The sequence below is a fragment of the Leucoraja erinacea genome, chromosome 36, assembly GCF_028641065.1.
Source record: "Leucoraja erinacea ecotype New England chromosome 36, Leri_hhj_1, whole genome shotgun sequence".
Taxonomy (NCBI): Eukaryota; Metazoa; Chordata; class Chondrichthyes; order Rajiformes; family Rajidae; genus Leucoraja; species Leucoraja erinaceus.
This window is the reverse complement of record NC_073412.1, coordinates 4,589,252-4,606,156: the sequence shown is the minus strand read 5'-3', so window position 1 is coordinate 4,606,156 and position 16,905 is coordinate 4,589,252. Positions and strand designations below refer to the sequence as shown.

Below are 16,905 nucleotides of genomic sequence, written 5' to 3'. Positions count from 1 at the left end.
AGCACTTCCAACATTTTTATTTTCAGATTTACGGCATTGCTATTTTTTGATATCTATTTTAAAAAATAACCCAATTTTATCACATATTAGCAAACAATTGCAATCTGCGTGGTCGGTTTTATCTTAAACGACTCATTTGTGAACTATTAGTAAACAACAATAACTTAAGGTGTACATTCGATGGGCCGAATGGCCTAATTCTGCTCCAATAACTTGTGAACCGATGGACAATAATGACTTTGTTTTCGAGAAAACTTCTGGTGTAGTTAAAAACTCGACTCGGGGTTTACAATCCTAATACAAAGAATGTTGTTGGATTAAAATTGTTCCAGCACTCGGGATCACAAGTCAACCTTGAGATTGCCCAAGCAAATGGTTTTCATTCAGTGCCAATCCAAACTGGACCATTTCCATGTCAGCTTTAGGAGTGGATTGTGTTTCATGGAGCAATTTTGTAAGTCTCTATCATGGGTAAAAGTTCCGGCATTAAGAGCTAAAGTTTCAGCTTATTTTCATGTTGCGTTCTATAAAACTGGCACATGCCACCAGCATGGATTCTATTAAATGCCTTAAGTCCCATGCCACATTCACATCTGTTTGCACATCCTGTTTTGAGTGCTCTGTAGGAAACAGAGGAACAGAGGCCACACAAGTTGGACTCCTAATTTGAGGAAGGACATTCTTGCGATTGAGGGAGTGCAGCGTAGATTCACCAGGTTGAATCTGAATCTTAATTCCCGGGATGGCGGGACAGACATATGATGAAGGAATGGGTCAACTGGGCTTGTATTCACTGGTATTTAGAAGGATGAGAGGGCATCTTATAGAAACATATAACATTCTTAAAGGATTGGGCAGGCTAGATGCAGGAAAAGTGTTCCCGAAGTTCAGGGAGTCCAGAACCAGGGGTCACAGTTTAAGAATAATGGGTGAATGCAGGTGAACAGAGGGATCTGGGAATAACTGTGCATAGTTCCCTGAAAGTGGAATCTCATGTAGATAGGGTGGTAAAGAAAGCTTTTGGTGTGCTGGCCTTTATAAATCAGAGCATTGAGTATAGAAGTTGGGATGTAATGTTAAAATTGTACAAGGCATTGGTGAGGCCAATTTTGGAGTATGGTGTACAATTTTGGTCGCCTAATTATAGGAAGGATGTCAACAAAATAGAGAGAGTACAGAGGAGATTTACTAGAATGTTGCCTGGGTTTCAGCAACTAAGTTACAGAGAAAGGTTGAACAAGTTAGGACTTTATTCTTAGGAGCGCAGAAGGTTAAGGGGGGACTTGATAGAGGTCTTTAAAATGATGAGAGGGATAGACAGAGTTGACGTGGATAAGCTTTTCCCACTGAGAGTAGGGAAGATTCCAACAAGGGGACATGACTTGAGAATTAAGGGACAGAAGTTTAGGTGTAACATGAGGGAGAACTTCTTTACTCAGAGAGTGGTAGCGGTGTGGAATGAGCTTCCAGTGAAGGTGGTGGAGGCAGGTTCGTTTTTATCATTTAAAAATAAATTGGATAGTTATATGGACGGGAAAGGTATGGAGGGTTATGGTCTGAAAGCAGGTATATGGGACTAGGGGAGAATACGTGTTCGGCACGGACTAGAAGGGTCGAGATGGCCTGTTTCCGTGCTCTAATTGTTATATGGTTATATGGTAGGCCATTTAGGATTGAGGTGAGGAAATGCTTTTTCACCCAGAGAGTTGTGAATCTGTGGAATTCTCTGTCACAGAAGGCAGTGGAGGCCAATTCACTGGAGAGTCAGATTTAGCTCTTAGGGCTAATGGAATCAAGGGATATGAGGAAAAAGCAAGAACGGGGTACTGATGTTGGATGATTAATGATCATCATATTGAATGGGGTGGGAAATTGCGACCTTAAACCTGCCGTACACAAACAGAAGATCAAATGGAACAAGTTGTCCTACAACTTTAGGCTGTGTACGCCATACGCAAGAAGATCATATTGAATGGCGGTACTGCTCGAAGGGCCGAATGGCCTAGTCCTGCACCTATTTTCAATGTTCCTAAACATAGAAACATAGAAATTAGGTGCAGGAGTAGGCCATTCGGCCCTTCGAGCCTGCACCGCCATTCAATATGATCATGGCTGATCATCCAACTCAGTATCCCGTACCTGCCTTCTCTCTCCATACCCTCTGATCCCCTTAGCCACAACGGCCACATCTAACTCCCTCTTAAATATAGCCAATGAACTGGCCTCGACTACCCTCTGCGGCAGAGAGTTCCAGAGATTCACCACTCTCTGTGTGAAAAAAGTTCTTCTCATCTCGGTTTTAAAGGATTTCCCCCTTATCCTTAAGCTGTGACCCCTTGTCCTGGACTTCCCCAACATCGGGAGCAATCTTCCTGCATCTAGCCTGTCCAACCCCTTAAGAATTTGTTGTAAGTTTCTACAAGATCCCCTCTCAATCTCCTAAATTCTAGAGAGTATAAACCAAGTCTATCCAGTCTTTCTTCATAAGACAGTCCTGACATCCCAGGAATCAGTCTGGTGAACTGTCTCTGCACTCCCTCTATGGCAATAATGTCCTTCCTCAGATTTGGAGACCAAAACTGTACGCAATACTCTAGGTGTGGTCTCACCAAGACACTGTACAACTGCAGTAGAACCTCCCTGCTCCTATACTCAAATCCTTTTGCAATGAAAGCTAACATACCATTCGCTTTCTTTACTGCCTGCTGCACCTGCATGCCTACCTTCAATGACTGGTGTACCATGACACCCAGGTCTCGCTGCATCTCCCCCTTTCCCAATCGGCCACCATTTAGATAATAAATTTTACCAGATAATAATAAATTTGACCAAAACTGTACGCAATACTCCAGGTGATGGAAACACATCAAGGACCGCTCCTTCAGTCCTTACTCACAGATGTCATTTTATTCTCAATTGAATCAATTCCAGACTGGTCATTCTTGATTGCTCATGCACTATATTGCTTCCTCAAACACAAGGGAACTTTGAGGCAACGCGATCCGTCAAGTGAATCCCTTGCACAAGCCTCAATTAAGTCCAATGAGTTCAGCAGACGCACCATAACTTCAAGAGAATCAATTACACTAAGTGCTATCCATCAACCCGAATCTTCTTTTTGGACTGGGCCCGATCAAATGACCTTTGAAGCACGCACACTGTGTCAACACAGCTATTGTTCAGAGCGGCCATGATACATATTGATCCAAAAGCACTGACGTTCATCAACCCGGCGTGCCGTGCCCCAATCAAGTAAGATCAAAATAGGACAAGTGTTCAAGAAGGAACTGCAGATGCTGGAAGATCGAAGGTACACAAAAGTGCTGGAGAAACTCAGCGGGTGCAGCAGCATCTATGGAGCGAAGGAAATAGGCAACGTTTCGGGCCGAAACCCGTAAGGGTTTCGGCCCGAAACGTTGCCTATTTCCTTCAGGGTTTCGGCACGAAACATTGCCTATTTTCTTCGCTCCATAGATGCTGCTGCACCCGCTGAGTTTCTCCAGCACTTTTGTGTACCTTCAAAATAGAACAAGTTGTCCGCAACTTTAGGCTGTGCACGTCACACACAAGAAAAAGAAGATCCCATGACTTCATTGCAACATATCCCTAAAAGATCTTAATCCTTAAAAGCAAGGTGTAGGAAGGAACTGCAGATGCTGGTTTAAACCGAAATGAGACACAAAAGGCTGGAGTAGCTCAGCAGGACAGGCAGGAGAGAAGGAATGGGTGACGTTTCGGGTTGAGACCCTCCTTCAGACTATTTTTTGAAGTAGGAGGATTCGAAGGAGAAGTTGTTAATTTCCCTGTCCCACTTAAGAAACCTGAACTGAAACCTCTGAAGACTTTGCGCCCCACCCAAGGTCTCTGTGCGGTTCATGGAGGTTGCAGGTGGTTGCAGGTAGTGGAAGCAGGTGGGGAGACTGACAAAAACCTCCGGGAACCTCACGGAAACCTATGGTGGGGGCGCAAAGTCTCCAGAGGTTTCCGTTCAGGTTTCCTAAGTGGGACAAGGGCATTAAGGGTGAGGACCAACTCCGCCAGGCAGAGGAGAGTGTTAGTAGCGGGTATTTTGTTAGTTCACCTGCTTGATCAATGGTGTTTTATCATTAATGTTTTATTATTATTAATGTTTATTGTTTTCTGAGTCATTCAAGTCAAGTTTATTTGTCACATACACATACGAGATGTGCAGTGAAATGAAAGTGGCAATGCTCGCGGACTTTTGTGCAAAAGACAAACAACAAAACAACCAAACAAATTATAAACACAATCATAACACACATATTCTTTTACATAATAAATAATAGAAGGAAAAACGTTCTGGAGAGTTAGTTCCTGGTGAGAAAGGCGTTTACAGTCTGAATTGCCTCTGGGAAGAAACTCCTTCTCAACCTCTCCGTTCTCACTGCATGGCAACGGAAGCGTTTGCCTGACCGTAGCGGCTGGAACAGTCCGTTGCAGGGGTGGAGCAAACTGTCGTAACTGTCACTGTATGTCATGTTGTTACTTGTGGGCGGAGCACCAAGGCAAATTCCTTGTATGTGAATACTTGGCCAATGAACTTTAACTTACTTAAATTGGATGGTTCTGCGGTCTTGGAAGAGGGGTCTCGACCTGAAATGTCACCAATTCCTTCTCATTAGTAGCAAGGAGCGGCTTCACCCTTTCTTACCTTTCATGAATATGATCAGAATGTCAAAGAACTCTCGGAAGGATAGGTAACCATTTCCATCCTTGTCTGCAAGGGAGAACATTTGCTCGACGAACATGGAATCATCCTTTAATCCTAGAGCATCTGCAAACTCCACACGTGTTAACTCGCAGTTCAAAGATTCCTTTGTCTTCCGCGATATTTCAGTGTTGAAATCCCCGGCATCTGATCTATCAATCTCTAGAACCTGTAGAATAAACATAGACGATAGAACAAAGAACAGTACAGCACCAGAACAGACCCTTCAGCCAAGAAGGTCCATGCCAGACTTGGTGTCAGGTTGAACTCATCTCCTCTGCCTCCACTCGATCCATAATGCCCCCGTCCCACTTAGGAAATCTGGACGGAAACCCCTGGAGACTTTGCGCCCCACCCAAGGTTTCCGTGCGGTTCCCGGAGGTTTTTGTCAGTCTCCCTATCTGCTTCCACTACCTGCAACCTCCGGCAACCACCTGCAACCTCCAGGAACTGCACGTATGTCTTTGGAGGTACACAAAAAAGCTGGAGAAACTCAGCGGGTGCAGCAGCCTCTATGGAGCGAAGGAATTAGGCAACGTTTCGGGATGAAACCCAAAGGATCTTTCCTTTGCTCCATAGATTTTTTGTGTATCTTATAGATGGTTTAGTTTAGTTTCGAGATACAGCACGGAAACAGGCCCTTCGGCCCACCGAGTCCACACTGGCCAGCAATCCCCGCACATTAACACTATCCTACACACACACACACACACACACACACACACACACACACACACACACACACACACACACACACACACACACACACACACACACACACACACACACACACACACACACACACACACACACACACACACACACACACACACACACACACACACACACGGGACAATTTGACCAAGCCAAGATCTGTACGTCTTTGGAGTGTGGGAGGAAACCGAAGATCTCGGAGAAAACCCCACGCAGATCACGGGGAGAACGTGCAAACTCCGTACAGACAGCACCGAAACCCTTCTTCACACTTTGTCTCAGTCTTTGGAGTACGCCTGCCTATTCACGTTCCCCAGAGATGCCGCCTGAACCGCTGAGTTCCTCCAGCACTTTGCGTCTTTTTTTTTTGGTAGACCAGCATCTGCAGTTCCTCGCCTAACTTTTATTTCCCATTTCCGTCTTACCTGCGCAAACACTCGCCGGAAGAACGTATCTAAGATCTGGCTTCGCTGCTGTTTGGTGACTGCTTCTTTGAAGATGGTTCTTTGACTTGTCTCGCTGACCAAGAGATGGGCGCCATTGCTGGCAAGGTTCTTCCTCAGCTGTTCAATGAATTCATGGTGGTCCTCCTCCATGTCAAACAACAGCACCTAATGCAGACCAGAAACAGGAAGAACACGGTCACCGATACAGCGTCGGATCACCACCACGTGGTAACATTCGTCATTCAACCATAGAAACATAGAAACATAGAAAATAGTTGCAGGAGTAGAGGACATTCGGCCCTTCGAGCCAGCACTGCCATTCAATATGATCATGGCCGATCATCCAACTCAGTATCCCATCCCTGCCTTCTCTCCATACCCCCTGATCCCTTTAGCCACAAGGGCCACATCTAACTCCCTCTTAAATATAGCCAATGAACTGTGTGGCCTCAACTACCTTCTGCGGCAGAGAATTCCACAGATTCACCACTCTCTGTTTGAAAAAACCTTTCCTCATCTCGGTCCTAAAAGATTTCCCCCTTATCCTTAAACTGTGTGACCCCTTGTTCTGGACTTCCCCAACATTGGGAACAATCTTCCTGCATCTAGCCTGTCCAACCCCTTAAGAATTTTGTAAGTTTCTATAAGATCCCCCCTCAATCTTCTACAGACCTTCCGTCTGTAAAGGGGCTGCCCCACTGTACGAGCAAATTCAAGACTTCTCCCGAGTTTCCCCTGATTCGAACTCGGAGATTTACATGTTGAAAAATCTTCACGAGTCTTCCCGAGCACCTGCCCTGCCATTAGTGTTACGAGCCGCTAAGAGACGTCCCCGAGCTCCAACGTACCCGCTACGTACATTCTCCGTGCTTACCACGAGTTTGATTTTTTTTTAAAACCCGTGAGAGCTCTTGGATGAACTCGTACAGTGGGACAGGGCCCCTCAAGAAGGAACTGCAGATGCTGGTGTAAACCGAAGATAGACACAAAAAGCTGGAGTAACTCAGCGGGACAGGCAGCGTCTCTGGAGAGAAGGGATCGGTGACGGTTCGGGTCAGAGTGAAGAATGGACACGACCCGAAACTTCACCTGGAGGCCGGTTCTCTGGATACTAGCAAGAGAGAGCTAGATAGGGCTCCTAAAGATAGCGGAGTCAGGGGATATAACCATATAACCATATAACAATTACAGCACGGAAACAGGCCATCTCGACCCTTCTAGTCCGTGCCGAACACATAATCTCCCCTAGTCCCATATAGCTGCGCTCAGACCATAACCCTCCATTCCCTTCCCATCCATATAACTATCCAATTTATTTTTAAATGATAAAAACGAACCTGCCTCCACCACCTTCACTGGAAGCACGTTCCACACAGCTACCACTCTCTGAGTAAAGAAGTTCCCCCTCATGTTACCCCTAAACTTCAGTCCCTTAATTCTCAAGTCATGTCCCCTTGTTTGAATCTTCCCTACTCTCAGTGGGAAAAGCTTTTCCACGTCAACTCTGTCTATCCCTCTCATCATTTTAAAAACCTCTATCAAGTCCCCCCTTTAACCTTCTGCGCTCCAAAGAATAAAGCCCTAACTTGTTCAACCTTTCTATGCAAATTAGTTGCTGAAACCCAGGCAACATTCTAGTAAATCTCCTCTGCACTCTCTCTATTTTGTTGACATCCTTCCTATAATTAGGCGACCAAAATTGTACACCATACTCCAGAATTGGCCTCACCAATGCCTTGTACAATTTAAACATTACATCCTAACTTCTATACTCAATGCTCTGATTTATAAAGGCCAGCACACCAAAAGGATATGGGGAGAAGGCAGGAACGGGGTACTGATTGGGGATGATCAGCCATGATCACACTGAAGGGCCGACTGGCCTACTCCTGCACCTATTGTCTATGGTCTAGTGTTACTCCAGCCTCATGTGTCTATCACAAATTGTAGTGGTGGTTATTGGTGGAGATGTAAAGATATTCACTGCGATCTTGTGTGGTCATTTGGAGCACATATATGATATTTTTGCCTACTGGACACCAGAGTAATATGATAGCACGAGAATTGCCACTTGCTTATCCTTTTCTCTTAAGCAGACTCACGTTGGCGAAAACTGCCAATGAGGAAAGATGCCAATGATCAGATTGGGATATCTGCAACTACGGGACACAGTTTCAGGGGCGGAGGGGAGGGGTGGGAGGAGGAAGATGGGGGGGGGGGGGGGGGGAGAGAGATCAGGGTCGAGGAAGAGGAAGGGAGGTGGGAGTGGGTGGAAGAAGGGGCTCCACGAGGGGCTACAATGAGAGCGGCAAGGTCACTGGACCTGGCAGTGGGTGGTGAAGGGCTCGCTGGTGGAGTTTGCAACTTGGGATCGGGTTTGGAAGCCGGGACTCTAAACTGCCGGGGAGACAGCGGACCTTCTTTTAGGAAGGAGATGAGGAGAAATCTCTTTAGTCCGAGGGTGGTGAATCTGTGGAATTCTTTGCAACAGAAGGCTGTGGAGGCCAAGTCAAGGGATATTTTTACGGCAGAGAGATTTGGTTAATACGGGTGTCGGGGGTTATGGGGAGAAGGCAGGAGAATGGGGTTTGGAAGGAGAGATAGACCAGCCAGGGACAAGCGGAGATACTCACCAGATCATACTCCTTGGGAACCTTAAGCAGCAACACCTTCTGATCGTTGTTCGACGTGATGACGTGCATGTCCTTGGTGAGGTTAATGATACGGATTGGGGAGCATTTGCTGTCCAGCACCCTGATGCAATAATTGGGATCGAGGCAGAGGTCCACTGGTCGAAGGGGCTCGTTAGGTCCTTGCCACTCAGAAGCTAAAGATCGGAGCAGGTGATGGGGTATAGTTTAGTTTATTCCAGTTTAGTTTATTGTCACGTGTACCGAGGTACAAACAAAAAGCATTTTGTTGCGTGCTAACCAGTCAGCGGAAAGACAATACATAGTTCAGATTCAGATTCAGATTCAATTTAATTGTCATTGCCAGTGTACAGTACAGAGACAACGAAATGCATTTAGCATCTCCCTTGAAGAGCGACATAGCAAACGATTTGAATAAATAATAATAAGTGTCCGGGGGGGGGGTGGTGATTGGCAGTCACCAAGGTACGTTGTTGAGTAGAGTGACAGCCGCCGGGAAGAAGCTGTTCCTCGACCTGCTGGTTCGGCAACGGAGAGACCTGTAGCGCCTCCCGGATGGTAGGAGGGTAAACAGTCCATGGTTGGGGTGAGAGCAGCCATGGACTGTTTACCCTCCTATACCCTCCGATAGTTACCATCGAGCCGCCCACAGCTTATAGATCGTTTAAGAAGGAACTACAGATGCTGGAAAATCGAAGGTACACCAAAAAAGCTGGAGAAACTCAGCGGGTGCAGCAGCATCTATGGAGCGAAGGAAATAGGCAACGTTTCGGGTCGAAACCCGAAGGGTTTCAGGACGAAACGTTGCCTATTTCCTTCGCTCCATAGATTTTTTGTGTATCTTATAGATAGTTTAGTATATGAGATACAGCACGGAAACAGGCCCTTCGGCCCACCGAGTCCACACTGGCCAGCGATCCCCGCACATTAACACTATCCTACACACACACACACACACTAGGGACAATTTGACCAAGCCAAGATCTGTACGTCTTTGGAGTGTGGGAGGAAACCGAAGATCTCGGAGAAACCCCCACGCAGATCATGGGGAGAACGTGCAAACTCCGTACAGACAGCACCCGTAGTCAGGATCGAACCCGGGTCTCCGGCGCTGCATTCGATGTGAAGCGGCAACTCTACCGCTGCGCCATAATGACCTCACGGGTATTTAGAAACATAGAAACAGAAAATAAGTGCAGGAGTAGGCCATTCGGCCCTTCGAGCCTGCACCGCCATTCAATATGATCATGGCTGATCATCCAACTCAATATCCTGTACCTGCCTTCTCTCCATACCCCCTGATCCCTTTAGCCACAAAGGCCACATCTAACTCCCTCTTAAATATAGCCAATTAACTGTGGCCTCAACTACCTTCAGTGGCAGAGAATTCCAGAGATTCACCACTCTCTGTGTGAAAAATGTTTTTCTCATCTCGGTCCTAAAGGATTTCCCCTTTACCCTTAAACTGTGTGACCCCTTGTCCTGGACTTCCCCAACATCGGGAACAATCTTCCTGCATCTAGCCTGTCCAACCCCTTTAACTGCCCATTGTTCCCTGTACAATGAGCGGTTTGCTGGGTTATTTCATCCGTTCCCAATATTATAGGGAAATGAAAATCTATCAATCTCAAATCTCAAAATAATAATGGTTTGGCATCAATTCCCGTTTGGGGAAAAGAGAATCAAATATCCACCACCCTCTGTGGGCTAATGTCTCCCAACTCCACCAGCCAATGTTCTGGCTCAGAAATTTAGATTGTCGACAAACCCTAAAATTCCCAACCAGCAGAAACAACATGTCACCATTTCCCAATCTGTTCCCTGTAATATTCAGAAAACGTTGATTAAACCGTCTCGTAACCAAACTTCAAGGGAACACCAGCCAAGTTGATGTAAAGGTCTCTTGTAAGCTAACAAGGACGAAAAGTGCTGTACTATGCTGATAGGTTTAGAATGTACTCCCCCTCAATGTATTTTTCTACTGGTTATGTAAATTGGACTGAGGCATCTTGGCCAGCACTAACTTGTTGGGACGAAGGGCCTGTTTCCAGGCTATTTGACTACGATGCCTATTTGGGACTGGACTGTCACCCTTGCACATTGAGAAAATCAGGAGCAAAAGGTAAAGGGGCCTGTCCCACTTGGCTGTCATTTGCGCCTCATTTATGCGTCAAATGTAAAATAGGTCGACGCGATGTCGCGCGCAAATCACGTGTCATCAAGCCGTCTGGTGCGCGTGACGTCATTAGAATACACTGCGGCGCTCGGCGACGGATGGTTACGCACGGTGACGTAACCACGCGCCACCACGCGATACACATGAGACGTCGGGACGCCGTCGTGCGACGCCAATGCGTCAGCGTGCGTACGCGATACGTCACGCAAGTGGCGATCGAGGATTTTTGCGTGCAGCACGAAATCCTGGAGCGCCGCGTGATACCGCGCGCAACTCCACTCTCCTCCACGCCTCTCCGTGCGTCCGTCCCGCGCTACCCGTGCGCCACAACGCCACGGCCACGGTTTTGGAGGTCGTGTAAATGGCGCCGTGGAACAGGCCCTTTACTCTGGTAATTCCACAGCTCCAGGAAACATTTGCCCTCAAAGGAGGTATTGGTACAGGGTTATTTCTATATGTCTCTACATCACTCTCCTCTCTCCCACATGCCATTCACGGTACTCCCCTCCCAAACCTCGTGATCAATGACATTTCCTTCCATGAGTGGAGCTCGAACCAATAATCAACACTGAATAGGCTCCAATTTCCATGGTCTCCCAGTGAAATTCAATCACTGCAACACTTATGTCCCCATGATTAATTCCTTTGTTACCCATTCCAAAGGATTACTAGGATTTGGAGGTAGTGTACATAGAGCAGGCCAACTGTGCATTGTGCATTTTATTTCAACCCATTCTACATCTCATTTTCACCGTAAGCATTCTCAGGATTGTCTTCTCTGCGATGTTCTACTTAAAGAAAGCTGAGACAGGTCATGGGGCCACCATTGTTTTGGCCTAACATGAACCTGACAAGGAGATCAGTGAATGAAAGCACATACGCTAGCTTCTTTAACCAAGATCTTTAGATATCACATACTTTTTCCCAGTAAAAACGAGTATCCGTTTACCTCTGAGTCCTGGTCCATATTCACTCTTCTTTCTTACAGACTCCTGCCTGTTTGTTTTCTGTAGTTTCTTGAACTGCGTTTTACGGTACAAGGCTACAGCATAAGCAGGAATCAGGCAAACTGGAAGACAAGAGTGATTTTCACACGGTGGACAAAAATGCTGGAGAAACTCAGCGGGTGAGGCAGCATCTATGGAGCGAAGGAAATAGGCAACGTTTCGGGCCAAAACCCTTCTTCAGACTGATGTGAGGGTGGGGGGGGGGCGGGAAGAAGAAAGGAAGAGGTGGAGACAGTGGGCTGAGGGAGAGCTGAGAAGGGGAGGAGAAGGTGAGGACCACCTGAAATTAGGGGTCAATGTTCATACCGCTGGGGTGCAAACTGGCCAAAAGAAATATGAGGTGCTGCTCCTCCAATTTACGGTGGGACTCACTCTGGCCATGGAGGAGGCCCAGGACAGAAAGGTCGGATTGGGAATGGGAGGGGGAGGTGAAGTGCTGAGCCACCGGGAGATCAGGTTGGTTATTGCGAACCGAGCGGAGGTGTTGGGCGAAGCGATCGCCAAGCCTACGCTTGGTCTCACCGATGTAGAGCAGCTGACACCTAGAGCAGCGGATGCAATAGATGAGGTTGGAGGAGGTGCAGGTGAACCTCTGTTTCTCAGTCACTTACGTAAACAGTTTGACACCGAGTACGTCAGATACCATATCACAACACACAAGAGAAAACATGTACTTATAGACTAAATTACACAACAAGTGGAAATCTTGTCCCGTGGCCAACACATTCCTTTGGAAGTGTGTTCGCGGTAATAATGCAGAGAAGGTCGGCTAGTTTGGTGAGATGACATTAAGAGAAAAGCTTAACTAATTTGCCTGAGTAGTGTTGCCTGAGGAATTAACACGAGTCGATTGAAGATGTTCCAAGAAATGGGAACATCGTAAAAGTGGGAGTAGACGCGGAGTTGCGGGGATACAATACGATAGACCCTTATTGATCCCAGGATGGAAATTGATCAGCCGACAGAGATAAAAATTGAGGAAAGACATTCTTGCCATAGAGGGAGTACAGAGAAGGTTCACCAGACTGGTTCCTGGGATGGCAGGACTTTCATATGAAGAAAGACTGGATAGACTCGGCTTGTACCCGCTAGAATTCAGAAGATTGAGGGGGGATCTTATAGAAACTTACAAAATTCTTAAGGGGTTGGACAGGCTAGATGCAGGAAGATTGTTCCCGATGTTGGGGAAGTCCAGGACTAGGGGTCACAGCTTAAGGATAAGGGGGAAATCTTTTAGGACCGAGATGAGAAAATCATTTTTTACACAGAGAATGGTGAATCTCTGGAATTCTCTACCACAGAAGGTAGTTGAAGCCAGTTCATTGGCTATATTTAAGTAGGCCATTCGGCCCTTCGAGCTTGCACCGCCATTTGATATGATCATGGCTGATCATCCAACTCAGTATCCTGTACCTGCCTCCTCTCCATACCCCCTGATCCCTTTAGCCACAAGGGCCACATCTAACTCCCTCTTAAATATAGCCAATGAACTGTGGCCTCAACTACCTTCTGTGGCAGAGAATTCCAGAGATTCACCACTCTCTGGGTGAAAAATGTTTTTCTCATCTCTGTCCTAAAAGATTTCCCCCTTATCCTTAAACTGTGACCCCATGTCCTGGACTTCCCCAACATCGGGAACAATCTTCCTGCATCTAGCCTGTCCAACGCCTTAAGAATTTTGTAAGTGTCTATAAGATCCCCCCTCAATCTTCTGAATTCTAGCGAGTACAAACCGAGTCTATCCAGTCTTTCTTCATATGAAAGTGATCGGTGGTGTGGAGTGGAGAGAGGTTTTACTAACCTAGTGGTAAACAGCACAGCAGCACGATGATGATCCCGAAAGGGGCTCCGCTTCCCTCAAAGTAGTTTGTGGTGATTGGACCAGTGCAGGGCTCCAAATCATTGACGTTCAACTGTTTTGGCTGCTGGCATCGGTCCCCTGTTGAAAAACAATCAGCAAGCAAGCACAATTAGAAGGAGAGGTCTCTTTGGAAGATCATAGAAACATAGAAAATAGGTGCAGGAGGAGGCCATTCGGGAGAGATAGATCAGTCATGGTTGAATGACGGAGTAGACTTAATGGGCCGAATGGCCTAATTCGGCCCCTATGACCAACTTTTGAAGGACAGCGCTGTACTGTACGTCGTGGGGAGCTATCGCCACCTGCTGGTTCCCGCCCCATTTGCAGTACACCATGACTTGGAAGTATATCGTTGGCTCTCCATTGTTGCTGGGTCTAACTTCTGGAACTCCTTCTCCCCCATTGGAACACCTTGACTTGAAAGACTGGAGAAGGCAGTTCAAGAACGCAGCTCACCGCCACTTTCTCAGGAACAAATTAGGAAGATTTGTAATTTGCTGTTGATTAGACAATAGACAATAGATGCAGGAGTCGGCCATTTGGCCCTTCGAGCCATTCAATGTGATCATGGCTGATCGTCCCCAATCAGTACCCCGTTCCTGCCTTCTCCCCCATATCCCCTGACTGCGCTATCTTTAAGAGCCCTGTCTAGCTCTCTCTTGAAAGCATCCAGAGCACCCTGCCTCTGAGGCACAGAATTCCACAGACTCACCACTCTCTGAGAGAAAAAGTGCTTCCTCGACTCCGTTCTAAATGGCTTACTCCTTATTCTCAAACTGTGTGTGGGCCCTGGTTCTGGACTCCCCCAACATCGGGAACATGTTTCCTGCCTCTAGCGTGTCCAAGCCCTTAACAATTTTATATGTTTCAATGAGATACCCTCTCATCCTTCTAAACCCCAGAGTGTACAAGCCCAGCTGCTCCATTCTCTCAGCATATGACAGTCCCGCCATCCCGGGAATTAACCTGGTAAACCTACGCTGCACTCCCTCAATAGCAAGAATGTCCTTCCTCAAATTAGGGGACCAAAACTGCACACTATACCCCAGGTGTGGTCTCACTAGGGCTCTGTAGAACTGCAGGAGGACCTCTTTGCTCCTATTTCTGATTCCTCTTGTTATAAAGGCCAACATGCCATTCGCTTTCTTCACTGCCTGCTGTACTGCAGTATCTTCCAATCAATTGGGGATCAAATCACTTCCACTCTGCAATAACAACCCATGGTCAAAGCTTTTTATCCCAGGTTGGTTATTTGAGCAGCTTACCATCTTTCAGGACAAAGACATCCTTCTGAATTTCGTTTTCGCTGGTGTTTAAGGCGTTCACCAGGACGTCAAAAAAAGTCGTGCTCCGAATTCTCTTGATTTCTTCGTCTGTGAATAACCTAAATCAAACGCAAACATTTGGTGAATTTGCCATCAATGTACATTCGTCAAAATGTGGGGCAGGTGACGGGGTTTGGGGGGTGGGTTGAAGGTGGTGGGTGGTGGAGTGTTTGCCAACAGCCGACTATAATCCCGCGGGGGATGATCGAGAGCAGGCAGTGCCGCCCGCCACTTATCAAGTGGCCTCATTCCAGGCTCTCCTCTCTTGTTCCTCTGCAGCATCACTTACAATGCCTGTAAAGCTGCCAAAGAGCACTGAAGCTCACCTTCAATGGTCAAAGTCTAACTCAGCTCCACAATCTCCCAGAGCCCTCTGTCTAAGGATTTTACAACCTGCTGTAACAAAAAAAAAACAGCCCCACCTTGGCTCACGGGCCCAACACACCATAGGAAGATGTTGGTTGTTCTAAATCTCAGGGGTCTTCCCCACCCCCCCCCCCCCCCCCCCCCCCCCCCCCCCTCTCTGCAGAAATCTCAGCAGCACGAGAAGAATATTTGCAGTAGATAGTAAGCAAAGATGGACATAACATGCTGTAGTAACTCAGCGGGACAGGCAGCATCTCTGGAGAGAAGGAAGGAATGGGTGACGTTTTGGGTCGAGACCCTTCTTCACACTTAGCTAGTAACTCCCCCCCCCCAAGGGGATTCTGGAGGCCTTCGGTGAACACTGGTCGAGTGCATGGTGGATGTGGACGATAATTATGTCGACGTTACACTTTAGAGATACAGCGTGGAAACAGTTCTGTCGGCCCAATGACTCCGCCTCGACCAGCGATCCCCGCGCACTGACACCACCCTACACACACTAAGGGACAATTTACAATATTTTTACCAAAGCCACTCTGGAGTTTAGAAGGATGAGAGGAGATCTCATTGAAACATATAAGATTGTTAAGGGCTTGGACACGCTGGAGGCAGGAAACATGTTCCCGATGTTGGGGGAGTCCAGAACCAGGGGCCACACACACAGTTTAAGAGTAAGGGGTAAGCCATTTAGAACGGAGGCGAGGAAACACTTTTTCTCGCAGAGAGTGGCGAGTCTGTGGAATTCTCTGCCTCAGAGGGCGGTGGAGGCTGGTTCTCTGGATGCTTTCAAGAGAGAGCTAGATAGGGCTCTTAAAGATAGCGGAGTCAGGGGATATGGGGAGAAGGCAGGAACGGGGTACTGATTGTGGGTGATCAGCCATGATCACATTGAATGGCGGTGCTGGCTCGAAGGGCCGAATGGCCTACTCCTGCGCCTATTGTCTATTATAGTGGATGATCAGCCATGATCACATTGAATGGCAGTGCTGGCTCGAAGGGCCGAATGGCCTACTCCTGCACCTATTGTCTATTATAGTGGATGATCAGCTATGATCACATTGAATGGCGGTGCTGGCTCAAAGGGCCGAATGGCCTACTCCTGCACCTATTGTCTATTATAGTGGATGATCAGCCATGATCACATTGAATGGCGGTGCTGGCTCGAAGGGCCGAATGGCCTACTCCTGCACCTATTGTCTATTGTCTATTGACCTACAAATCTGCACGTCTTTGTTAAAAATAGTAGATTATCCCTAGTGTGAGTGGGATAGTGTTAGCGTGCGGGGGTCGCTGGTCAGTGTGGACTCGGTGGGCTGTTTCCGTGCTGTATCTCTAAAACTAAATAGATCCAGCAAAGAACGCAACTGCGTACAGCAATCAACTCGTACCCATTCTGCTGATTCTCAAACCAGTATCTGTCTCCGTCTCGTATGCGTTGGAACTGCTCGATCATGATTTTGGTGAATAGTTCGTCCGTCCCTTTGCCGTTCTCCAACAGACCCCCCGGATACAGCTCCAAGTTGGACATGTCTCCTCCGTACAGCGCGGCCAACTGCGTAAAGATCTGCAAATGCACAGGGAAGTGTGAGGAGCAATCTGTGGCCGACGGAATTACTACAGAACAAGCCCT

The 16,905-nt window shown here is 47.2% G+C and overlaps 1 protein-coding gene across 1 annotated transcript in view; it reads right to left on the bottom strand.

Annotated features, from left to right (window-relative positions):
* Nucleotides 1-16,905, bottom strand: part of duox (dual oxidase) — a 79,518-nt gene that overhangs the window by 33,170 nt on the left and 29,443 nt on the right. Inside the window, exons 13-19 of the mRNA XM_055662506.1 lie at nucleotides 16,664-16,839; nucleotides 14,850-14,968; nucleotides 13,525-13,662; nucleotides 11,666-11,785; nucleotides 8,523-8,716; nucleotides 5,869-6,054; nucleotides 4,673-4,898 (exon numbers count right to left, since the gene is read on the bottom strand). Coding sequence (XP_055518481.1) covers nucleotides 4,673-4,898; nucleotides 5,869-6,054; nucleotides 8,523-8,716; nucleotides 11,666-11,785; nucleotides 13,525-13,662; nucleotides 14,850-14,968; nucleotides 16,664-16,839 — 1,159 coding nt within the window. The remainder of the gene's footprint in view (nucleotides 1-4,672; nucleotides 4,899-5,868; nucleotides 6,055-8,522; nucleotides 8,717-11,665; nucleotides 11,786-13,524; nucleotides 13,663-14,849; nucleotides 14,969-16,663; nucleotides 16,840-16,905) is intronic.